Raw genomic sequence first — 25116 nt, 5'->3', positions numbered from 1 at the left:
TTTGTTTATCAAACACAGTGACGTCACAGACGTAAATCATGTGACATTTTGGCCGCGCGATCTCTGGGACAATTTCAACATAAAAGTGGTGCGTATCTTGAACGAAAAAAAGGGGTTTCAAAATATTTTCACGATCTAAAAACGTTACAACCGTTTTTCTAACATTATTAACGACCAGAATCAGCGAAAAAAAAATTGTGTCATATACACTTTAAGGGTGGAGAAGATTAACACGGATTACAAACAACGAACTTGAAAACTTTAGGCTAAACTTTTCACGGTGCACAAACCGTGACGTACCTCCTATATAAGTTCAAGAAAGGAGGTTAGAATGGGAGTATCTATAACAACAACAACATCATCATCATCATCATCAACAACAACAACAACAACAACAACAACAACAACAACAACGATTGAAAAACAAATACACATACAAAGGATTCTTGGTCCATGTCTCTTCCTTCACTCCCGCCATCTCTGTCCGGCGCATCAGAACTGTTATTAGAAGGATTGGGCTGAGCTGCTCCTACACACAAAAAGAAAGCGATTTTTTTTTCCGCTTAGCACCCTAAGTTAATCGTATACTCTTTTCTCGATCTATAGGAAAAATAAATGCGAGGAAAGATCTTCGCTGTTTATCATTTAAGTCGGGATGACCACAATGACCATTCTGTTTCAAATCTGTACTATAATTATGTCCATTTTACTGCAACTTAGAGTTAGCACAGAAATAGTGAATTATAACTCCCTCGCCTTAGAAATTTATTAGGGAGTTTTAGCAATGCCGACGGCGACGCCGAGGGCGATTCCTTGTAAAAAATGGATTTAAATTTTACCCTCGAGTGTCGCAACTGTGTAGATCTGTTCAGTACGCCTATAGGTCTAAAACCCTGCTAAGGCTTAATATGTAATGACAGCGTTCAATTCCAAAGAAGACACGAAAAATTAGCCATTGCGGTACACGTTCTCCAAAATACGTACGACATTGTGTCATTTCACGTTGTTGTTTTGCAGAGGACGGCAAAGAAATGTACAGAGATTCAAAACGCACGTGCAGAACCATTGTTCCGCTCAATAAACCTTTTGTTTGGTGACGTTCTCGTTGCCGTCGCCGTCGTGGTTTGCTAAAATTCCGTAATATCTATATCTAGACTCTGAGCGACTATTGGAAAACTGACATATTGCAGCCTTCACTCTTTCATAATGATGCCACTGATTTAACAATAACCCCTGATAACCTCTGGTCACTCGAATCTTGCGTGAACTCGAACCAGAGTTGATTTCCCCTGGAGCTGCTTTCACTTTCTGTAATTTTAGCGTCGGTAACTCGATTCCTTGATAACTCGAGCCGATCGCCAACTCGAAGTGAATTACCACTCAGGTCGTTTTCTTTATAAATTTACCCTCGATAACTCGAACCACATTTGTCACAGACTGTTGAGTCAAATCTCTCCAGAATCAACGACAGACATAGATTGGCTGTACAGCGACTTTTTACAAACTATTTGAGAGTAGAATGGGAACTCGTTGCAGCTATGTACTGCAGTAACGCGCCATTATATTCTTCTGATGTTTTGTTTTGTTTTTATTTCATTCACGAAAAATTAGCCATTGCGGTACACGTTCTCCAAAATACGTACGACATTGTGTCATTTCACGTTGTTGTTTTGCAGAGGACGGCAAAGAAATGTACAAAGATCCAAAACGCACGTGCAGAACCATTGTTCTGCTCAATAAACCTTTTGTTTGGTGACGTTCTCGTTGCAGTCACCGTCGTGCTTTGTTAAACTCCGTAATATCTATATCTAGACTCTGAGCGACTATTGGAAAACTGACATATTGCAGCCTTCACTCTTTCATAATAATGCCACTGATTGAACAATAACTCCTGATAACCTCTGGTCACTCGAATCTTGCGTGAACTCGAACCAGCGTTGATTTCCCCTGGAGCTGCTTTCAAATTTGTAATTTTAGCGTCGGTAACTCGATTCCTTGATAATTCGAGCCGTTCGCCAACTCGAAGTGATTTTTTTTTTCTTTAATCCACTCAGGTCGTTTTCTTTATAAATTTACCCTCGATAACTCGAACCACATTTGTCACAGACTGTTGAGTCAAAGCTCTCCAGAATCAACGACAGACAGAGATTGGCTGCACAGGGACTTTTTACAAACGATTACAGAGAAGAATGGGAACTCGTTGCAGCCATGTACTGCAGTAACCCGCCATTATATTCTTCCGATGTTTTGTTTTGTTTTTATTTCATTCCCATCAGATATGTTATGATTTGCAGCTATGAAGCCAAAACATCGTTTCAGATAAACCCGGTCTATCTTTGTAATTTACCTCGTTCCAATGCATACCATGTCACTTCTCACTTTTCGGTCATTGGCTTTGCCTTGAGAGTTCTAGTTATCGGAAGTCAACTGTAGTTTATATGATCTGTGGTTTCTCTACCACAAGGTAGCTTCACATAGTGGCATGTTGTCAAAACAATCTGATTTTACTTCCGCTGTTTTCATAAAATGTTTTGCTCTGATTTGATTACACACTGCTCGCAAATTCCGCATCCTGTCAGAAAAACATACATCGCTGCTCGCCAGACAATTCTGCGAAGCTTCTCCAATCCCTCTCTCTTTCGCCACCGTTCCTTGGGTTGTGACGGTACGCTATATAAATAAAGCTAACGTTTACTTCCAAAACACCAAAAATTAGACGTCCTGGCTTCGTCTCTCCAAAATACGCAGACTTTCATAATTTTCAGAGAACGGCCAAGAATTGTACAAAAATTTATATATAACGCAGAACAATTACTTTATTAACTGAACGTTTTGCTTGCGGGTGACGTTCACGTTGCTCTGGTGGTTTGCGAAGCACCCTCGTGAGCCCCCCAGAACGCGAGTCTCGACTCAACCCCTCGTAGACAAAACAACCCGTGCGTCTTGAATACACGTGTACACGTGTACAACCATTTAACACGCGCAACACGTGTTTTCAAATTATGCTCGTGAACAAAGTTGCACGCGTAATCGAAAGAACTTTTGAAGCCATTGATTTCTGAGCCAATCAATTCATCGCTTCGGACTGTGCAGAATAAAAGGCAGTGAGCCGGTTTGGAGATGAGGAAACAGCAATGGGATGTGAGCATTTTTGAGGTATAAGCCAACGTCCTCAGCGCTACAGAACATTTTTCCCGGGACCAGAAACAGGTATCACACTTAACTTTCTTTTTTGGGGAAATAATTCATAAAACCATTGCTCGGATTGCCCGTGCGATCGCGAGATGGCTTCGTTCTGTAAGACCTAAAAGAGCTAGATAAACAGTTCAAGACAACGAAATCAAATTAGACCTAAACACTGTCTAGTAGGCTACACAATGCCCCTTAAAGTTCCAAGAGTGCAAAAAACAGACGGATAGGAGATAAAAATTTGACTTCTCGTCCTTTGGGTGGCTCAATCACATCGGCAATCCTCAAGAACAACTGAACAACATGAAAGGATTAACGTAGACATGTAATACTCAACAAACTGATCACGTATGTCGTCTAAACTAAACCCGAGCAAGATATTTCTGTATTTCGCGAGTGTGCAGTTGGTTTTACTGTGCGCAAATATCGTAAGAACACGAAAGTCAATCACAGAAGCTTAAAGTAAAACACGCAACAAAAATTATCCCTCACCGGCTCCGTTTTTATACTCGACAAAATGGATCGATTTGGCGTACGGTGATTTCCAGATTTCGCGACAATAAAGGGTTGTAGAGTTTTCCGATAACGTGCGTTCATCACCACGTGGGACATGGTCTCAAATTGGAAGTTTACGCGTTCGCGACGACAACAATGCCAGAAAACGTCCCGAACAACTGGTACTCGCGGTGGTTTATAATCTAGGCACATTTCCTAGCCGTCCCGCGACAAACGCCAACGAGAAATGACAAACTCTTGCATGTTCTGTTGAATTATCAATATATCCTATCAGAACTAAACGCTGTCCTTGGATGTCTAGCTGAGGAAAGTTCTAGCAAAGTGTGACACTAGTTGGATCAAGAGACTGATTCGTGAAACTCTTTCGCAGACTGTAGTTTGCTTTCATGCAAACCATCGTCAGCTGTTTCCTTCCACGCGTGAAAGGAATGTAGTAGAGATTTGCGAGGGCTGGCACAACTTAGGAATTCGAGAGGTCAAACTCAGCTAACAAAAGCTACAGTTTCAGTCAAAGCTCTGATTGCAACAGATGTTGTCTGTTTAAAGAGTCTATTTCACGGTTAGCTTTTCTCATTTGCGTTACAGCATATAAAATCCGAGGTGAATTTGAGGCAATTTCGGGCAGAAACTACAACATTGTCCGAAGCAAAATAAGTAGGTCAGTGAAGCGGAGAGTGCTTGGGTAATTTCCTAAGTCATTGGAGGATCATGTTGAAAACAGCTTGACAAAATCGCCCGCAAACAAGTTAGATTACAATGTAATGCAACGGTTGAAAAGTGCGATTGACGAGGGGAGAAAATAAAACTAGCTAAAACCGTTTAAGAATGCAGTAAATGCGAGTTAATTTGTTTCTGATAGCCAAAAGAAAACCAACAGATAGTCGGTAATGAGAACACACTTTGAGCCATGACTTACAGTACATCAAATGTAGTTTGGAGAGTTAAGAGTTGCTCAAAGTGTTGCCGATAGCAACTCCAGCTTTTTCTTTCTAGGGGGAAGGGGTACTCCCAAGGGGGGAAGAGCAAGATGTCGCTGGGCTACGGGCCGGGGATAGCCCCCATTCCGTCGATACATACCTGAATGTAATTTTTACCTGCGATCAAACACCACAGAATTGATTTAATATTTCTATGAAGCGCTTCACTTATTATAGTCCCTGCGGACTTCGTTAAATAGAGGTTCGTTAAATCGAGGTTCCACTGTATCTATATATCGTTCACTTTGAATTCGTTTTGCCTCAGCGACCATCGATTTAGCGATACAATCTGACAATTAAGTCTAGACTTCTTCCTCTTTCTTTGTAACTATGCATCTTCCACGCTCCTGAAACGGTGATATGAGCGCAAATTTGGGTCGAAATGCGTTCGGTTGGTCACGCAACACGAAACGAATAACAGTACATGTAGCTTACAAATTACGAGTAATCCTTAATGTTTCTCAGTGTCAGCCAGCTGGGCGTGTGTATACCAACGACAACAAAAATTGCCACACAAGAGGACACGGGATACAAATGGTGATTCGTGCGCGCGCGCTTTTGATCTTTTTTTTTCTGATGAAAAAGCTCCTGTTCAGATAACCTGAAGGTGAACAGCACCCAGAGTGAAGCCACGATATTGTTTTTCGTGAAACGAATCTAAACGGAAGAAGGACGTGTCTACGGAATAAGAACGAACATGAAAAAGTTTGGCCTTCATGCATGTATGTGGACCAAATATTTTTCAAAGACGGGTAGCTCCTAAAAGCTACTCTTACGTAACCTCACTAGACTCGTCACGCAAAATACCTAGTACAGTTGAACCTCGCTATTTCGTACCCTCAGGGGAAACAAAAAAATAGTTCGAAATAGCGGGAGCTCGAAATAACCGATAGTTAATGACTGAAGGGCAGATCCCAGGGAAATAATTAAGAGTTCGAAATAACAGTAATTCGAAATAACCGAGTTCGAATTAGTCGGGTCCAACTGTACGTTCTTTTCTTGTTTCTAAATGTTTCCCTCGCTGGAAAGGATCGACAAACTAAGGGAGGACACGAACCTTTTATAACACGTTTCAACGCAACCAGTTAAGCGCGTGAGCTTGTTTGACGCTGCACTTTTCTCGGAAGGTGAAACAACAAACTTACACGTGAATTTACACGTGTTTGCCAAGGGACGATTTTTTTGGGCAACCAATCAGATCGCTAGTCAGGCCACGTCACGAAGAGGACTGAAAAAAAAGACGTGTACAACAGCCTGTCACACTCGGAGAGGGCTTTTAAGACGGGGTTTGATCTGTTCAACACTACTGAACAGAATGGAGTAACAAATGCCACAACTTATACACGATCTGCTAGACTGAAGCTTTCTAAAACTCATCACAAAATAGAACATACTCGAACAAAAACATAACAAAATGACGTCATGCACAATCAACTCACTCGAGAGCTAATGACATTTCCCAAATAAACCGTCACCTTGATATGTCCCATTGCAGAATCTAACTGTGGATTTGACCCCTGATACAACGCAAAACACGACCGACTACGCGTCCAAGAATGACAGCTCTACAGAACTAATCCTTGCCGCAATTTTGAAAGCTAGAAAACGCGAAACTTAGGTTCGAAAACTGTCCGCCATTACAGCTATTGTAGGCATTGCACGCTTGCAAACTGGACCAAGCTGTATTTCTTTATCAGAGCTCACCTTCATTCATTGATGTATTGGAAGCGTTAATCCATCGATGATGGTCGCAAGTTACAAGCGACTGGGACTAAAACGTCCGGTCAGCCGCTAAACTTCGATCGTTTCCTGAGGATAATCATGCCTCTTGCCCTCAGATTACAATGGCGAGGATATTATCGCACAATCTCGAAACATGAGTTGCCGGCAAGCGGTTTGTTGTGAAACATTGAGGTTCTCGCAGACCAAACATCGAAAACGGCATCAATCACTGAACTAGGATGCACTTTATTTCTCCGGGGGAGGTACTACCAAACCTTAGGGTGGGGGTGGTCGGTACGCTTCTTGAAACATTTGTCCCATTTCAGACCAACATATGCAAGTTTCCCCATATCATGTTTCGAACCCGACACAAAATCCAGGCATGACCAAACCAAGGAACTGCTTAGTTTTGTGTTGATAGCCATAAATCGCACTTCTCAAGCGAGGAATAATGGTAAAAGTAGCTTTCTTAAACAGTTACACCATATTATTATCCAACTGCAGTGAATACCATCCAAATAACAGTACAAATATACAGCGATATTCTACTGTTATTTGTACAGTAGAAACCCTGTTTGCCGTACAGGTCGGCGCGCGCACGCAAAAATGTCACACTCTCCCTCTTTCATTGATAAATTTTATTGACTACAGCAGTTGGATAATAAATCTCTTATTAGATGTTTTGGTGTGTAGTATCTCTTTATATTTTTACTCATTGTTTGTATTTTGACTCACCCTACGGGATCGTCAATATACGGCACAACTCGTAAAAATATACAGCGATACTACACACCAAAACATCTAATAAGATATATTTACAGACCAGAGCTAACAAAGCGCAAGAACAGCTGCCTCTGACACCAAGAGGAAGGCCGCAATTCACAAATATGACTTTACTCACTCGGTGTGTTGCAGATGCACACCTACAGACCCTTATGGCACATGTTTAGCTATTCCTCATACTTGTTGGACTAGAATGCCAAAAAGGCATTACCCGTCTTCAACAAGTAAATGGTCTCTAAACATTGCAAACAATTCTCGTCCCTAAAGGCCGCAGTCCTTTCATGGCCCCTTTACACAACACGGAATTTACGGTGCGCGCGGATAAACCCTAGCATAAAATTGGTATCCGTGTCATTCTTCACCCCAGGTGCGGCTGAAAGAGGACACGGAAACAAAGTTTATCCCATTCGTATCAAAAATTCCGTGTTGTCAAAATGGGCCATGAGGCAAGCATGAAGAATCGCCAGCGCGATTACGATGAACACTCGAACACTCGCTGGGCTGACAAACGAAAGCACAACATTGACGTCAGTTTTTTGAGCGTCTGTCCTGTTATTGATAATGAACTTCGTCATAACGTGGTCAGAGTAGCTGTGGATTCACTCAGCTATCACCACGTGAATCCACAGCTACTTTGACAGTGTTATGACGAAATTCATTGTCAATAACAGGACAGACGCATAAAAAGCTGACTTCAATTTGTTTTTTTCACAAAAACAAAAAGGTAGAAGATACAGCGCGTAAATTATAAATGCACGTGTCTGTCCACTTATTGACAATGAAAATTAGCCAATGAGCAAGCGAGAATGTCTGTAGTTATTGTAAATCACACTACGGATGCTCAAAAAACCAGAACGAGCAAGAGGTCGATATTGCTGAACAAAAAAAACCGCGGCTTTGGGGAAAGAGAATGATTGCCAACAACGTAAACAAAACTAGCGGTCACAATGATCAAAACTTCTCGTTAGTATGGGGGTTCTACAATACGACCATTTTTATTTATGGCGCACGCCGACTCTAGAATTAAAACCTGCGTAGAAAGCGTTTCTGTACGAAGAGCTTTTTCCGCATTCTAGCCGCGTGCAAATTGGAAAGAGAGCAAAACGTTCACCTGCTTCGTCGATTTTTTGCTCTCGATCAAGAACGCTTGCTATACAGGCTAGCGGAATTCTGCTTCTAGAGAAATCAAAATGATATTCGGCTTTAGTTAGCTTTGATTTTACACCTGCAGGTATTAGACCAGAAGTAGAACCTAATCAACCGTTCACGTACCTTTGTTATTTGCAGACATTGCATTCTGGTCCCCGCCGGGATTATCGCCGTCGTCAGACTGCCCCAGGGGCATAGCCATGAAGTGTTGCTCATCCGCTGCCCACTTTGCTAGAACTATGGCATTGGCTTCATGTTGACTGTTACACTCCAGAGGCGCTTTACGAAGAGAAAAGCGCGATCGACGACTTTCTTCGCTTGCTCTCAAGATCTCGAGCTCCTTCTCTCTGACCTTCAATGACTTCAGACCTTCAGCGACACTAACAATGAACGTTAACTAGTGTTACCGTAACGAAGGGCGCCTTAACATTTACAAACCCAATGCGGGGAATTTGCAGGTCATCAGCATTTTTTCTGAAATAATGTATTGACGCCTGAAAGTTGACTGATGGTGACTGATCTCACTAATATGAGCGCCCGAGGGAAGGGGCAAACCCCGGGAACAAAATTATCGCCAAATCGCCGCCAACACATTTCTCAACATTTTACTGTCATTCGCCGCCGTTACTGATTTCGGCCGTCACGCAACGCTTTACCCCACTTGCAGGGAGATGCGTTGCGTGACCACCCAAAATAACGGCTTCTCCACGTTCACGTTCAAACACTGTTATCTTCTCGATTAAACTATCCCGGCGTACAGTTAAGGCTTGGTAGCGTTTCTGTGACTTTTTCTTGCTACTGCGATTAACCATTTTTATTTAAGTTAAAAACCCGAATGAAAAGTAAAGTAACTGAAAATCCGGGTAAAGCTATTAAAGTAGCCCCCAGCCCGGGGGAGGGGGGGGGGGTTCTCTCTACAATGACCTAAACGGGGAGGCCCAGCCCGAAGGGGGTATCTTTTTAAGCCTTAAGATCTATAAAAGGGTGGGGATTTCACAAGTTGAGGTATCTGAAAGGGCAGGGAAATCTGTCATTTAGTTAAGCACCTTATGGCTGTATCATTTAATTTATTAAGCACTACATGAAAATGACAAGATTTCCTGTTTTGGTGATTTATTCATGATACGGGCCAGTTATGAAAGCATGTGAAACGAGTACATTTTTTTTTTCAATTTAAGGCATACAAAAGGGGTGCCTTTCCTGTCAAAGTGGTATACAAAATGTAAGGGGATGAACCTCGGGGCGGAGCACCCCGTATAAAAATTTTGTAGAGTACCCCCTCCTCGGGAAAGTAGCAGGAAGAGAGAGACTGATGGATTTATGACTCTTCATAAAGGATTTATACACATACATGCCTTGTTTCTGGATTTTATACTAATAACAATTTTCAACAGTAAAGTTCAATATGTACATATCAACATAGCCGGCGGGAGGGTCATCATCAATGCACCAGTAGTCTGCCCACAGATTCCAGACCTTCTATTCTGTCTTGAATTCGTCCAGATCGCAATTAGCAAAAGTATTAACCGCAGGGGATTTGAGAACAGTCCGAACGCAAGGGTGTGACCCTGGAGAAAGACAAAATAGATTTTTTTTTTTGCACCCGCCTCGCGGCTGCTCTCGCGCACCCGAAGAAAAATAACTCGGAGCAAAAAAAGAAACGCCTGTGGGTTGACCAATGCCCAGCTGTTGCGACCACAATAGCGACGTAAGCTTTTTGACGCAAACAACAATAACATTTGCCCTTCAGGCGATCAACTTGCGCACCGGAGTCTTCATATGATTTTATTACGTATTCTATGACTGGTCCACCTCGTGCATGCACAAGGCTACACGGCTTTTCACTCATGAAAATAATCGAAAGAAAATAGCGATCTTACTTGGACTGGAACAAATAGGTTTTGTCAAATCATGCAGAACTCTAAAAGGCCCGCCGTCCTTCCCTTGGCAAGGACAAAACCTGTTTACAAAACCTTTTGTTCGTAACCATTGTTCTCTTCTGTGGCAACAACAATTTTGCATATTTGCGACAAGCGTTCAGTGGTTTCGAATGCTTGATTCCAATTGACAGCAGCCTCCTTCACTGAGCAAGACCTTATTTTTATGAAAAAAAAAAAAAATTTTTTTTTTCATTGCCCAAAATATATCAACACCAAAATCAGTGCAGTATTCTAACCTCCACTGAAATCTCCGTCTCTATTCCCCGTGTACGATTTTGAATTCCATCGGAAGCTGTCGGATTATTATGAAGCAAATGAGCAAAATAAGCCTTTGAGCATCACGATGTAAATTTAAGAAGCAAAAACACAGCATAACGCTTACGTAAAGGCAACATCTGTAGCGCCTAAAGGCAACTTTGATAGCAAAGAAAATGGCAGACAACGCAGCGGTGAAAGTGCAATTCTCTTGACCCCTTTCACCTCAGTATTCCCGATCAAAACATCACGCATCTGGAAACCTAGACATTGTCTTGCAAATGAAAACGAACAAAGCATTATTTCACACGCTCCAACCCATTGTTCTCTGTAAGATATTTTTCACCAATAGTCACGACAATATTTCTCCTAAATCTTGACGCATTTCAATGCTCCATCGCTACTAAAGTAACACAACCAAACGTGCGTATTTAATGTTTCCTTTCCCAAAAATTTGAAGCCCTTTTCAAATAACATAGCCTTCTGTTCCTAAAGTCATTTTAAAAAATCTCAGATTAAGGGTAAAAACGAGTCAACATAAAATTTTAACTCCGCTGCAGTTAGGCATTCTTAATTTTATCCTTGCTCAACATTTACTCTAGTCTGGATTCGACAACGCGCTTCACACTCTTGAAATCGTGGAATACCTGTACGTTTAACCGTTTTATAACAACTTATCTGGAATTTGGTTCCGCTGAGCACGTTTCACTATGGCGCCGGACCTTGTTACCGCTTCATAAAATGTTCTTACCGTTTTCCCTTGGAAGGGTTTTGTCTGCAGCTGGAACAGTGTACTGTACAAAAAACATCAACCCACTCTTTTCGAACGTCACACAAAGCAAAGCAAAGCAAGTGATCAAAACAACCTTGCGTTATTCAAATAAGTTTGCCAAGTCACAATAAAACGGCAAAAACGAACGATCTTGTTTTCTCATAACCTTACACAAAGGAAACGCAAGAGCAATACAAAATAAAACAAAGCCTACATTGTTTACACTCGGGCTTGACAAACATACCAATGACCAGCTTTACCCTCTGGTTCGCGGGCTTTATACAAATAATCCCTCACGAATAATATCATGAAATAAGTCAGTTAAATACTTCGAAAGTCAGTATTAATCCATGTTCATCCCTCGCGGGCCTTCGCGATACCAAAGCCTTAAAGCGTACTCCACAATCCCCAAAGAAATTATGGGTTGCATTTGTTTACCAATGGTTGATCGAAGATCAACGTGTTTCAGACTGATAGGAGGGGAAAAAAACAAAATATGTCATTTGTGGTCAACAGCGTGAACTTCGATCAAACAACGAGAAACAACTCCCAGTGCCAGCCATGAAACCTTAAGTATTGTCGCGTAAGGCTTTCCAGAAAAGGATTATTGGTTAAACGGTCTGTTACGATAATGCGCATGTACGGCTTTTATTGACACCGGAAGGTCCTATAGAAGGTTTTTAACCAATAGAAATCAGACGCGCCAAACGTGAATTATGATGTACAAGATTGCCCACAGAGCGCGAACGAAAGCTCTTGTCCAATATCGCAAAATAAAATGCACTGGTTCAAATGTCATTTAAGGCCACCAACTCTGACCACTTTAATTTTTGTAATTTTTTTTCCATTTTATTGCAGCTTTCCCTATTTATTTTTGTATATAAATTTTGTTTATTTAATCTTGCACTCATGTCACTGAGTGACTCTGCAAGAATCAAATGTGAATGTAGTAGACAAGAGTTGACGAGAATCGACGAGTGTGTATGAGAAATGGCGGGTAATGAGAGTGAAAGGTTTGAACTCTCAGTAACTCCCGTTTTTGAGAAACAAAAGTGGAAACCTTTGGAGCCAGGGTACAGGGGAGCTCAATAGGCCATTTCCGAGTTACCTTGTGCCACTGTTTCAAAACCAGCCCTCGTGCAAAAACTTTCGTATGAAAATGGCTTCTGGTGACAGAACAAATTTTCACATGAATTGTTTCGCACGAAGACTCGTTTTGACGAAAAGGCAAAAGGCAACTTGGCAATGGGCTAAAGGGAAATTAAGGATGGTTGTTAGATCAAGGATGCAAAGCAAAGAAAAAGATTCCTCAAAAACCAACCTGATGACTTTAGTGGTGCTGCAGTAGATTTCAGGCTTGGAGTTCCAGTGATTGAATGAGATATAACTCCGTGTTGTCGCCCAGATCCACTGATAGCCCTTGATCAGAATGCGGTAACAACCAGTTTTACCTTCTCCGTATTCCATGACTAAAAAGGGGGAATAATAATGATATTATTCACTTAAATGACACAAGCTAACATGCATAAGATCCACTAATGGAAGAGTACTTAAAGGAGCTCAGTCACAACATTTTGAGTTATTTTGGCCACATACAAAATTACCTTTAAATTGAAGGAAACCTTTAAATCGTAGTTTACTAAGATACAAAAGCACCAAAGAGATAATATTCGACCTTAAAGGAACAAGGATGGTTAAAGATGGAGAAGATTAACACGGATTATAAAAATCAGGCTTAACTTTTCAAGGTGCACAAACCGTGAGATACACGTGGCTCCTTTAATTGTTATTTACAGTAACTGTTATTTTTCTTCTCTTGTTTGGACAAGAAAAAGTTCACAAAATATCTGCATGGAAAACATCTTATCAACCAGTCAGAACTTGATAAAGTGAGCTTTCCACAACAGAGTCAGACAAGCCTGTTATCAAGAGCCAACGGTTGCCTTCAACAACTTTCAAAACTTAAACTGTTTCGACAACATAATAATCATAGAAAATTTTTTTAAACTCTGTCTCATATCTAATGAGGGCTCAACACTGAGGGTCCCAGTTGGGAGAGCCCAATGCTGAGGAATGAAGTTCCTTGCATGAGAGCACCCAGTGTTGAAGGGAGGGCCTAGTACTGAATGTCCTTACCTATTATTGAGGATCCCTACATGAGAGAGCCCAGTACTGAGGGTCCTTAAATAAGAGGGCTTTTAAGCTTTAAGTTTACTGGATCCCTTCAAGTAGGGACCCTAAGAATACTAAGGGTCGCTACTTAAGAGTGTCCAATACTGAAGCTCCTTACATGAGAGGGCCCAATGTTGACCATAATATTATCATGAGAGATCCTATACTGTGGTTTTGTATACACGTTTATGTTGGACCCTACATAGAATGGGACAGTACAAACAAATACTGTGGAAGAAGCTCTGTTCACTGTATAATTTGTAAATTACAAACATATAGGTAAGTGGGCAACTAGTTATTGAAAAGGAATGCACTACTGGTAGAAACCTAACAAAGGAAGAAGGCATTTGTTGCTAACTTGTGAACAGGAATTAACAAAAAGTATCAAAACAAGGTAAGCAATGTGACAATTGACAATAAACTCACGTGACTCATGAGCCTTGGCATAAACAGTTAGGTCATCCTGATGAATGTAGTCATAGACTGAAGTACCGAGCACCTCAAATGGCAGGTATCCAGTGATCAAGATCGATCTACAACATAAGTACAAGATGAAACAAATATGACCCATATTATCTTATAATACTGCAAGAATTTCCCTTCTTATTATTATTGTTATCTCTTATCTATATTTTCTGTGATTAGTTATAAGGCAAGAGAGAGAACAAGTAAAGATTGAAGTTGTTTTTATTGCAGGGCTGTCATTAAGTTTTGATTCACTTGTAGCCTTGTTCTCCACACCATAGCAAACTTGTTACTTTGTGAGTGAATTGTATCAACAACAGGCAATTTCACCTGTAGCATCAAGGGCAAATCAAGCATACTCAGCGATAAAGCGATAAAACAGGTGTTATGGGTTATGGCCCTTGAAGGCAGCCCTGTACTGCTCTACATTGCTTCAAACCCATAACATGTTCTTCTTCCTTTCATACTTACCGTGGATCGACAAAAAGAAATTTTCCATCAAGACTGTGCCGTGATGTAAATTCGTCTTCATCACATTCACATTCCACCTCTCTCGTGAAGCTAGGTCGAGACACTAGGCCCACGCCCACCAGGAAGAATGGACTGACTGCACCTCCAATGGGGGTGAGTGCAGTACTCTTTTCATTTGTTGCAAGCACCCCTGCTGGAATAAACACTGTATTGATAAGACAAAATACAAAAATAATAATAAAAGGAGCAGAGCAAGGTAATGACCAAGTGCAATGTCTTGTTTTTGTTGACTTTCACTGTGCAGTTTTAAAAAATATCCAGACCTCAATGAATTTATCAAATAGGAAATTCTGTGGGGAAAATTTGGATGTAAAGATATATACATGTAATTCATCCTTCACACCTCTTTACAATAATACAGTATATCATTACAAATACAATGTTGACACAGAAACCAAAGAAGAACATATCAATGAACTACATGTAAGAGATTCCTAGGCTTACATTTTGTTCAAAAGGCTAGGGGGGTAAAATAGAGGTGTATTATAATTAAGACATGAACTGCAAAACGATGCAACTGCAGAGGGTGCAAATTTTTTTTCTTTACCCACAGTGTCCAGTGCACTGAATATAAGCCCATTGTGTGATAGGCTTATTTCTGAGACAGTGCATATTTACTAGAAATATTTTGCATCTAAGATTTGGGACACTTATTTTTTTAGGGGAACGTATGGTTAGCATAGTGGTGATGGTGGAGGGGAGGGGAGGGGGAGGGGACTTCTCAGGAGTAGGAGTAAGTACTACATGTAAGTAAAACTTAATTTAGCCAGGTGGCCCATTCAGCATCATGGCTGGAGTTATGATTGGAATTTGATTAGGGATATAGAGTCCATTAATATTTTAATAATCAGTAAAGTGATTTACATCTCTGACCTTGGGTTTGACTCTGCTTTTGGTGTTCAGTTTCTTTTCTCATCCACTGGTCAATGTAGCCAACACAGTGAACATCTTCATCCCCAGCAGGTTCACCATCTTTACCTCGCACTAACATGCGAAAGTTAAAAGTACGTCGGGATGGGCCACTCTCCACAATAGTCCCATTTCCTTAAGAAACAAAAAATGATTATTTTGCTTTGGTTCTGCAATATTACCATGATGTCAAAAGATCCCTTCTCAAGAAGAAAGTAAGTAGTCTCTGATGGAAAACAAAGATACCCATTATGTCCAGCTGTCCAGAATAAGAGTTGTATCCTCTGGAAAGCTCCCTGTCTTGACGAAGAACCTCCCTGGTCACTGCATCTTTGTCATCTGGATGGACTACCTCAAAGATACTCTTACCAATCAGGTCTTCCTAAAGGACAACACAGTCACAAGGAAAAATATACAGATTGAGCCTCCACAGCAGTCAAATGCATCACACACCACTTAATGTAAAATACATCCTACAAGTATCTTTAAAATCCACTGACACTTATGTCAAGCCATGGAAAAGTCACTTACCTTTTTAAAGCCAAGAAGATCTTCGATGCTCTTTGACACAAACACAAAGTCTCCATGGGTCGATAAAACCAGTAAAAAGCCATTAAGGGCCTGAGAAATTGTAGATCAAAAAATATATTCATTATTAATTACTTGTGAAATAAGCATTTTTTGACAGTTTTCACCAGTTGACCCCATCCGTTATATTACATACATGCATAGCCACAGTATCTGTAAAGTTTATCAATCATATGTTCTGAAAAGAGTAGGGTAAAGGAGGGAAGTATTCAGGGTCGACATACTTGTAAAAGGTAAACACTAACATATTTTGCACCTTATCTAGAAGTTCACCGATTTCTTCACTAGACAGAAATGAAGACATTAACCCAGATTCACTACCAAGGACAGACATGGTTAGATCTGTATAAAAGAAAAGTATTATTAATATGATTATGTGCACTGAGAGACAGGGGTAATGGAAACAGGTATGAATGTATGAATGCATACTGTACATGGGTACACCTGGTGCAAACTATGCAATGAGCAAGCAAGGTTTGAACAGTCATGTATATATTAATTTTATTCAAAATTATAATTTTGCTTACCATTATGGACTTTCATGTAACCAACTGTCATTTTCAACACAGTGGTCTTGTCCAGTTTACGCTGCGAGCTTGCACACAAAGGAACCATGGCGGCGAGTTCACTGATGTAAACGTTCAGTTTGTCGCGCCTCTTTTTCTCGCTCAGGTTTCTGGAGGGTCTGTGAGACAAACAAAAACACATTGCAGTTTCTTGAGGATGTTAACATTCACGAACTGAAAGTAATCATAGATAAGATAAAAGCATTCATACAGTATCTCTCAATGACTATTAATCAAATAGTCAGTAGTCCATCTCTTTGAGTCTTCCATTGTATGTTCAAAATGCGGATAGTTTGGAATGAGATAATATATAGATTTAGCCAGCGTAAAAGTGGAGCTCCTGGGCTGGGTTGTTCAAAGCCCAATTAAACTAACCCAGGACAAACGAGAATTTTGATTTGAGTTTTGTTACTGTGTGGTGGTTTTCTGGATACTGTTTGGCATTCTGTTCAGAGTTTGAATAATCTCAAACTACTGTACATGAAACAAAAGCAGTGAAAAACATCTGTATATGAGAATTTGTATACTCAGGTTAACTGGTATTAACCAGCTTCCCAACAACCTAGCCCTGACTACAACAAGTTAACTTGACATGAGCCCACAATCCAATCGAAAGCCAGCACTTGGTCAGCAGTCATCTTCAAAAAAAGCAAGTGACCTTAATGTGTTCTAAACTTGAGCCCACAATATGGTCACATGATACTGGTCAGCAGAAACCTTGTTTTGACAGGTGTTGATTGACCGTAACATGAACTAAATTTTCCCCCTAGTGATTTGTCCGACAAATTCAAACTGGTTTCAATTGAAGGTACAGGTCCCTGTGACTGGTTCATTAACCGATTTATGTGCACGCTCACACATATTGCTAAGGAGGTGAAATTTCATTTCCAGTTACTTTCGTCAGCCTGAGCGCAGAAAATTTAAACCATTCAACAACTTGTAAATTCAATAACATTTTAGATGTTTTTTCTTTGTGTTTTACGAAATTAATGCAAAGCAAAAAAGTACACGCAAAAACAAAATAAGAGAAAAACAGACATCTCTGTGTGGCTTTCGTGTGCTTTGTTTGATCTTATCGAAGTGCCGCTGGTAGTCTGAACTGTGCACACATAGATAGATATATATCAGGGTCACTTCCAGTTTCTTTAAATGCTAAAAGAAATGTGGCTTTTCAATGTTGGAAACATAGCTATACATTCCTTTGGTAAAATCATGCTTTTTTCAGAGAATTACGAATTTTTCAATATTTTGAAATTTTCTCAAAATCTGACCTTTTAGAAATAAAACAAAATCTATGCATAGCATAATAAGATTAAAATTAATGTGCTTGGGAGCCTTTACATTTTTTCAGAATGAATCACATGACCATGGGCATGGCCCGATGACATCATCACCAGTTTTACTGATCATAAAAAAGTTAAAACACATGAAATAACACCGAACTAGCTAAAAATGACAAGGTTATAGGAGAATAAATTTTCCTTAGCAACGGCTCAGAAAGATCAGTGGGCCCTTAAAACCCCTCAAATGATCTGTTCATGGGACAAGTTGCAGGGCCTACACCTGTAGTCTCCTGAACTTGCACAAACAGTAATTTGACTGGGAATTAAGGTGGAAATACAGTCAATTAAGACTTCTCAGCTGGCTCCCCATACTGCTACATCTACTCCAAAATCAGTCGACAATGGATTGCTCAGTGTAAGTACTAAGTTAATAAATTGTTTGACTGTTTAGCAGACATTAAAGGGACACAGTCAGCTGGTGCACATGTGCATATTAAGATACTATTTCATAGCTAATTTGCATATCACAGAGGTGCAATCCATACTGTTTTTAACCAAATATGATAAAAATAATATCATAGGTTGATCAAAAGCACACTCAAAAAGAAAAAGATTGAAAAAGATTGAAAATCAAGCAAAACACTGTGAAGATTGAAGCGGATTTCTAGCTGCACTGATTTCAGGTAGAGGTGAACTTTTTTCAATCAGAGGAAACTAGTGTCCAGGTCAGCGTGGTCCCATTAAGCTGACTGTGTCCCTTTAACAACTGCATAGCAGTGATTCAACTCATTTATAATTTATTCCAGTTATGTTGCACTATATATACGAGGAAATATTTGGCTCTTGTACACATGTGGTGTATGGTGTACATGCATGCATGGACTCTTCCATACTTGATCTCAAACAAACCCTTTTCCTGCATAGCCATGGCAAACATTCAGTCATTAAATACATGTATGTACCAATTTTGTTAATTGGCATGTGATAACTCACTTGTATTTCTTTGAATTATCTGCCTGTCCATTCTCTTCCCCTGAATTCAGTTGGACATCTTTGCCGTCATTCCTAGATGAGAAAATAACCAAGGATGTCAGCGCATGTCAGATAACTGGTAGCCAATGGCAGTTGTAAGTTTGGGGGATGCCCTATGTACTTACATACATGTATGGCCTCAAGGCTGTCATTAGGGACCGTATTGATGAGCCCTTGATGCTACAGGTGAACTTGCCTGTTGTTAATACAATTCACCCACAGATGACCAAGGCAATTGGTGGCTCAAAACTTAACGACTGCCCTGAACCTAATGGTAACATATGCAATTCAGATAAATGGGTGTGTGATTAACTGGTTGATTGACCAATCAACTAATCAATCAATCAATCAATTAATCAATCAAATATTCAATCATTAATTCACTTGTGTCACTAGGGTACTACCTTAGACTACTGATGGCAATTACCAATGTCATTACCATCACATTCACATCTGATGTAATTAGTAGGTGGAAAATAGAAATAGGCACAGTAAGAGTAAACAGTCTTTTTCAAGAATAGAACACTACAGAACATGTGCATTGTTTTGCCAAGCACTAAAACCTGCATCACTTAACCCATCACGTGTCATGTGCTAAACATAAAGCCCATCATACACTAATAAATAGGCAGTAATTTACTTTAGAATGGCACATAGGACTTCAAAGGGAGCCTACAACCATCTACATGTACATGTAAGAGAGTGGTAAAGGGGGGATCAAGATCACCTTTCACAGAAAATAAATTGGTCCTTTCACAATTCACAGGAAATAAAATCGGTATTTTACATTTCCCGGAAAAAAAAAAAATGTAGTTTTTGACACAAACGTACCCAACTTATGATATTTGAAAGTTATGCCCAAGCACAGAATTGTTAAATGTCTTTATCATCTGTCCACTTCTTGTTCTACATGCAGCAAAAAGCAATCTGAACAAGAACATGAAGAAGGATGATTGTCCTGTCACGGTCACACAATATTGTTAATTACTGTCAAAACTAATAGAAGACACGACCAGAATCACGGTTCACGACAAAAAAAATACTTCTCTTTCATTTCACGGAGAATTATTTCGGAATATCACGGTTCATGGCTTCTAATGAAATCATGACTCACGAGAAAAAAAGGAAGCCATTTCATATTTCAGGAGAAACAAACTAGGCCATTTACAAATAACAAAAATACCCTTTACCACCCTCATGTAAGAGATTAATTGAAATCCAGATGGGCACATAACTGTGCAACTCAGCTTAATTAGCCTCTTATCCAGGCACAAGTGCACATGTATATTATACATGAATTTATTTACAACCTGAGAAACAAAGAAACAAAATTCTACTTGGTGCTACATGTCCTCCTACCGTATATACAGTGACTTATTTGCTCAGCGGGTGATTCCAGAAAATATCCATACCACAGGCGGGATCTAGATCTTAACACCTCCTCCAATGCCATCTAAGAAATTCCAAAATGCTCAACCTTCCCTCACCCTCGGAATTCCACCTTGTTCTACCCCCATCACTATGACTTTGAAATTCTGTAATCATTCAAAACCCCTCAGAGCCATTATTTCAAAAGTCCTCTCTAACTTCTACACACCTTTAATATTAAATGGTAATTCACATAAATTTGCACTCCTTCTGCATAAATTTGCACTCCTTCCCCCCACCCCAATTTCTTCGGAATTCAAAGATACTGCCTGTGGTACACATGGATATGGAATTTTTCTGGAATTACCCATTAAAGTTATTTCAATTTAACTGTCGCAGTTTTTCCACCATTTTTTTCTTGACTGCTGTGAATGCTTTTCTTTGAACATTGATACCCTTGATAAGGGCAACTACAGGATATCAGCTTGTTGACCTGGCATGGCCTTCTCTTTGAGAGCACTTGCCGTTCAGACTATAGATTGTTTTTGATACATTAAAATTAAACATCACATTGTTGTCTAGAGTACAGAAACTAAGGAAATTGAATGACATGTTTATTCATTTCTGTTGTTTGTGTCCTCTAGACCTTGTTATCAAGCTATCCGCTCTCAGGTCCCAGAATAGTTTGCACTTGGCTCACAGATGCAAATCATAAATTTCTGTACATTGCGTTTAGACCACAAATTTACTGTTAAATTGTGTTGTCTGCTTACTTAATTAAGCATTATTTTGTAACTATATTACATTTGTAAATGCCTTTCATCTGTGCAGGATACTGAAATAAGTTGCATGCATGATTAGGTAAAAACAAAACCTCTCTAGACCTGAGCTCATGTTCAAATGCAAGGCTTGTTTTGGAGAAAAATTAACTTTAAAAATATGAGTCTAAACATGATTTCAAAATTGTCAAAACAATACCCAATAACTGCATAGTAAATGTTGATAGATAACCTCCAGTTGTCTAGTAATAATATTAAACTGCATGTATCTTGCGCTGCATTGAATGTTCACATAACAAATCGAATAATCCCCCACAAAATTCATGAGGGAATCTTGCCTAGACATAGGTCAAGGTTGAGGGAGCAAGGAAGTTTGTAAACGAAAAGTTTCATAGCTGGAGAAAGTCACGTCATTTGTTGCATCAAATGAAATTAATCCTCGGCTGCCCGATGTTTAGAAAGCAAAGGTTGGAGGTCATTGGCGACAGGCACGGTAATCAAGACAAAATGTTTAAGCTATGAATGGTACACTCACCCTTTCTCTCCAATTATTTCGCTCATGCCGCGTCGGCCAAAGTCGTCTCTTTTATATAAGTTGCCGTATTACTCATCGCAAATCGCGGTCTCTGCCCATTCTCCAGTTAATGTGCTTGTGAACTCGTAATATCTTAACCAAACACTTGTAAACACAGGCACGTCTACGAATTCAAGTGTAATCGATTGCCAAAATGGCGGTCGATGGCCCGATCACCCAGCAAAAGAACTTAGAAGGGCCACCAGTCAGAGAGAGTTCGTCTCAGACGAAAACCATTTCATCACAGAACACTCCACACAGTCGATGAACGAAAAGAAGCCGGAATATCCAACGGGCTAAAGCGATTCACAAACTGATATCAACCTTGTTTATGTGCGCCAATATTCAACGAAAAGGCTGTGAAGGCAGCACTCGTGAATTTTCGGAAAGAATCGGTAAAATTTCGGTGATGTTGAACCATTTCCAATCCCAGCGCCCCTTTCGTCCCTTTCGTCTGTTAGCCGGCAAACATGAGTTCAAAGGTCGCTCGAGGGGGGGAACTGTTCTTTGAAGCTCCTCGCGGAGGCAGGCAGATTGCACCCAGTTACTTTGCTTCCCTTTCATGTTCCGAGTGCAGCGAAAGAATAAGGACAGGTGTGAGGTGCACGCAGGCTACGCGAGCAGTGCCCTAGACTGCAAAACAATATCCTGTTTTGTCTTGCTTTTCTATTTTTCAGCGAGAACTCATCTTGCACACACATCGACAAACTCGCGCTAAAACCCCCGGTAAAACACTGTTTTACAGTTCGGAGGCCCTTTTGGGCAAAGAGATGTGTTATTTTGGAAGCGTCAAGTATTGTAAGACTTTCATATGCCAAGGAGCCTCCAAGTTCAGAAAAATATTGCTTTTTCCAGGGGCTGCCTTATAATATTACTCGGTTGTTCGGGGACTCGGTGGGTTCGAAGCGCGAGCGCCATGCATGATATACCAGTCCTCTATGAACTTTGATCCTTTACATCAAAGCAAAGTATATCTGGTGCTGTGATCACATGAATCAACACGTGAAAGACGTGACAGAAATAGTTTTCAATTTCGCGGGAATCTCGTCTTGTACTGACTGCTGCACTGACAGGAAGCCTCTTTTCCCTACTTGTTGGCGATTTTCCCGCTTAGGGATTGAACCCTGTGTAAAAAGAAAAAAAAACTGAAGATTTCTCAAAGGAAGGAATTTTAGATTTTTTAAAAAAAAAAAGAAAAAGAAAAAAAAAATGTTCCCGGCCGGGCTCGAACCGGCGACCTTCCGCGTGTAAAGCGGACGTGATAACCACTACACTACGGAAACATCCGATAACTAGAAAGTCCTCCTTTATAAATTTATCAATAATAATTACGGGGAACGAATAAACCAGTCAGCCTCAAGCGAAGCAAGCCAAGAGCGATCTGGGCATCAAATCATCTCACCGCGCTTGCCTAACTTCTTTTAATTTTTTTCGCCCTTGCCGGGAGCTTGTTCACACAGGCTATTGGATTCCCAGTTCTGCTCAAAAATCCGCAAGATTGCAAAGCCGGAGGAATTTGAAAACGGAGGCTTCATTCTGAAAACGCATCAAATTACGCGACCCGAGAGGACTCGATCCCACATAAAATTAACGAGGGGGCTTATCGTATCTCTTAGGGCTTTAAGGGGTTCTTTAGGGGTTCTTTTCAAAATTTCCCACGAGTACCCCGGTACTTTTTGTATGGGAGTCCCCCACCGGAAAAGCACCAGTCATTTTGAATTTGTGTTTGAGGAAGACTCTGGCATCAAAAGTACATGATTACAGTGACGTTATCGTTTTCCAAAAGCTTCGTTTTCAAAATGTTTCTCGTCCCGACGCGAAAACGAATTTAGCCGGCGTTTTCAAATTCCTCCGACTTGAAGAGCGTTTTCGAAAATCTTCGCTTTCTTGCCGGATCAGTGTGACGGATTAGTGTGGCCTAACGGTAGAAATAAAGCTGCCCTTTCAAATTTCTCCGGTGGAGTGCGGACGCTGCCCCAGCCAGAGTTGAGAAACCGAACAGTAAAAGTTTGATGTCCGTAGTAGAGAAAGAGTGAGTCGGCAAGCAGCCGGGTGTGATGGAAATGACCCAATTTTTCTTTTTGAATTGTCACATGTAACGTGTATTGCCATCCTGTTTAATGATATTCAGTTTTTTGTTTTTGTTTTTTTTTAGTACAAGAGTTACTTTGACACATAACCCTGTAAATTATCAACGCTGAAATAGTGTTCGAAGTGGTGAACATTCCAAGACGGCAAAATAATTATTTCAAGTAATACGTCCAAGTTCAGTTCAGAGATCTGAAAAGTCCGTTGTAACGAGAGAAAAACAATTAAACTATTAGTTTCGAACTACATGAATTGTCCGCTATTCTGTAATAACGGGAGACCGTTATGGCCGGAGTTGCTTCCATACCGATCTCTTAGCCGACCGAAATAGCGGGCTGTCCGCAAGGCGAGAGTAGTTGACCGGATCTGCACCTCGTCGGCTGCAGGCGCCCATCCGCAGGAGCAGACTTGTAGTATGCAACCACCCCATATTCTTGTCACGGCTTTTCACAGACCGCTCTATTCTTTATAGTTTGAATTTAACGCGAATTCAGACCCCCACAGGAACCTCAGCGATCAATTACAAGCATGGACTTAATTTTCAACTGACGTCATCATTTCACCGGAAGATAAAAAAAATAAAATCAAAATAAGGCCGCCATTTTTTTCCTTACCGATGCGCGCTCATGTAGACCAGAACTGACCCATTTCGCGGGGAAATAAGCCTAAAAATAGACGGGTCTGTAAAAATGCCGTGACTATGGTGCTATAGGCTTAGAATGGGAGTTGCACGCTCCTGGTGATGTAGCCTCTTCCAGGCGTTCTGTACGCACCGAATGCCTAGAAGAGGCTACTAGTGATGGGCTCCTGACTTCGTAGGGTGCTATTGTTAGTTAGACTACAAGCACGCGAGGTAACCTCTTTCAATGCCTGACCTGTTATATACGAGAAAAACCGTCCGTTTTGCAATTAAAATGTTTTTCATTCTGTAGACTACTTTTGAGGTCTACTTTAATTTAAAAAATAATTTTGTACATCGGCAAACATCGATGATTGAAAAAAATGAAGATATGGAGGTGAATATATCCCCGTGGGGTCGGGGGTCGGGGGTACTTACTTCTATGGGCTATATAGGTTTGTGCGGCCCTAAGGGGTATGGTTTTCTGCCGGCATCAGTGGTCAGAAATAGGGTATCGATTTTGGCCATTTTGGTCTCAAATAGGGGTGTTGCACTCTAGTCTTGAATTGGGTATGTTTTTTAGAAGAAGTTATCATACCTAATAAAAGTATATAAGCACTACTTTTAATTAACACAGGTCTAGGGAACTAATTATGATAAGGCAGGCCTGAAACGGGTCGATTGATTAAAGGCTCAGGTATTAAATTTTTGGTCAGGTGATAAATAGGGTGGGGAAAATAGCACATCTTGGTCTTGCAATAGGGTACGGTCGGTAAGGTTTTTGGTAAGCGGGCCGCACACCTTTACCCGAATTTTCTGGGCCGCGAGTAGACCATCCC

The 25116-nt window shown here is 40.5% G+C and overlaps 1 protein-coding gene, 1 long non-coding RNA gene and 1 other non-coding gene across 3 annotated transcripts in view; 1 reads left to right on the top strand and 2 right to left on the bottom strand.

The window, feature by feature from the left end:
- Window positions 1-22009, bottom strand: part of LOC110044161 (uncharacterized) — a 30122-nt gene extending 8113 nt beyond the window's left edge. The window contains exons 1-12 of the mRNA XM_089273898.1: window positions 21532-22009; window positions 18811-18882; window positions 16496-16653; window positions 16225-16310; window positions 15912-16001; window positions 15627-15762; window positions 15345-15515; window positions 14412-14601; window positions 13902-14008; window positions 12625-12772; window positions 8460-8716; window positions 438-529 (exon numbers count right to left, since the gene is read on the bottom strand). Of these exons, the coding sequence (XP_089130024.1) occupies window positions 438-529; window positions 8460-8716; window positions 12625-12772; window positions 13902-14008; window positions 14412-14601; window positions 15345-15515; window positions 15627-15762; window positions 15912-16001; window positions 16225-16310; window positions 16496-16653; window positions 18811-18882; window positions 21532-21557 (1533 nt within the window). The 5' untranslated portion in view covers window positions 21558-22009. The remainder of the gene's footprint in view (window positions 1-437; window positions 530-8459; window positions 8717-12624; window positions 12773-13901; window positions 14009-14411; window positions 14602-15344; window positions 15516-15626; window positions 15763-15911; window positions 16002-16224; window positions 16311-16495; window positions 16654-18810; window positions 18883-21531) is intronic.
- On the top strand, window positions 2911-9686 carry LOC149102562 (uncharacterized). The gene is made up of 2 exons (XR_016202113.1): window positions 2911-3210; window positions 8475-9686. It is a non-coding gene; the product is annotated as an uncharacterized LOC149102562 (long non-coding RNA).
- A 771-nt stretch (window positions 22010-22780) lies between the features above and the next one.
- Trnav-uac (transfer RNA valine (anticodon UAC)) lies at window positions 22781-22853 on the bottom strand. The gene has a single exon. It is a non-coding gene; the product is annotated as a tRNA-Val (tRNA).
- Between the last annotated feature and the right edge of the window lie 2263 nt (window positions 22854-25116).

This window comes from Orbicella faveolata, unplaced genomic scaffold (genome assembly GCF_042242905.1).
Source record: "Orbicella faveolata isolate gen_17 unplaced genomic scaffold, um_ofav_v1 contig_35, whole genome shotgun sequence".
NCBI lineage: Eukaryota > Metazoa > Cnidaria > Anthozoa > Scleractinia > Merulinidae > Orbicella > Orbicella faveolata.
Note: the sequence above shows the minus strand (reverse complement) of the source record. Positions and strands in the feature narration are given on the sequence as shown.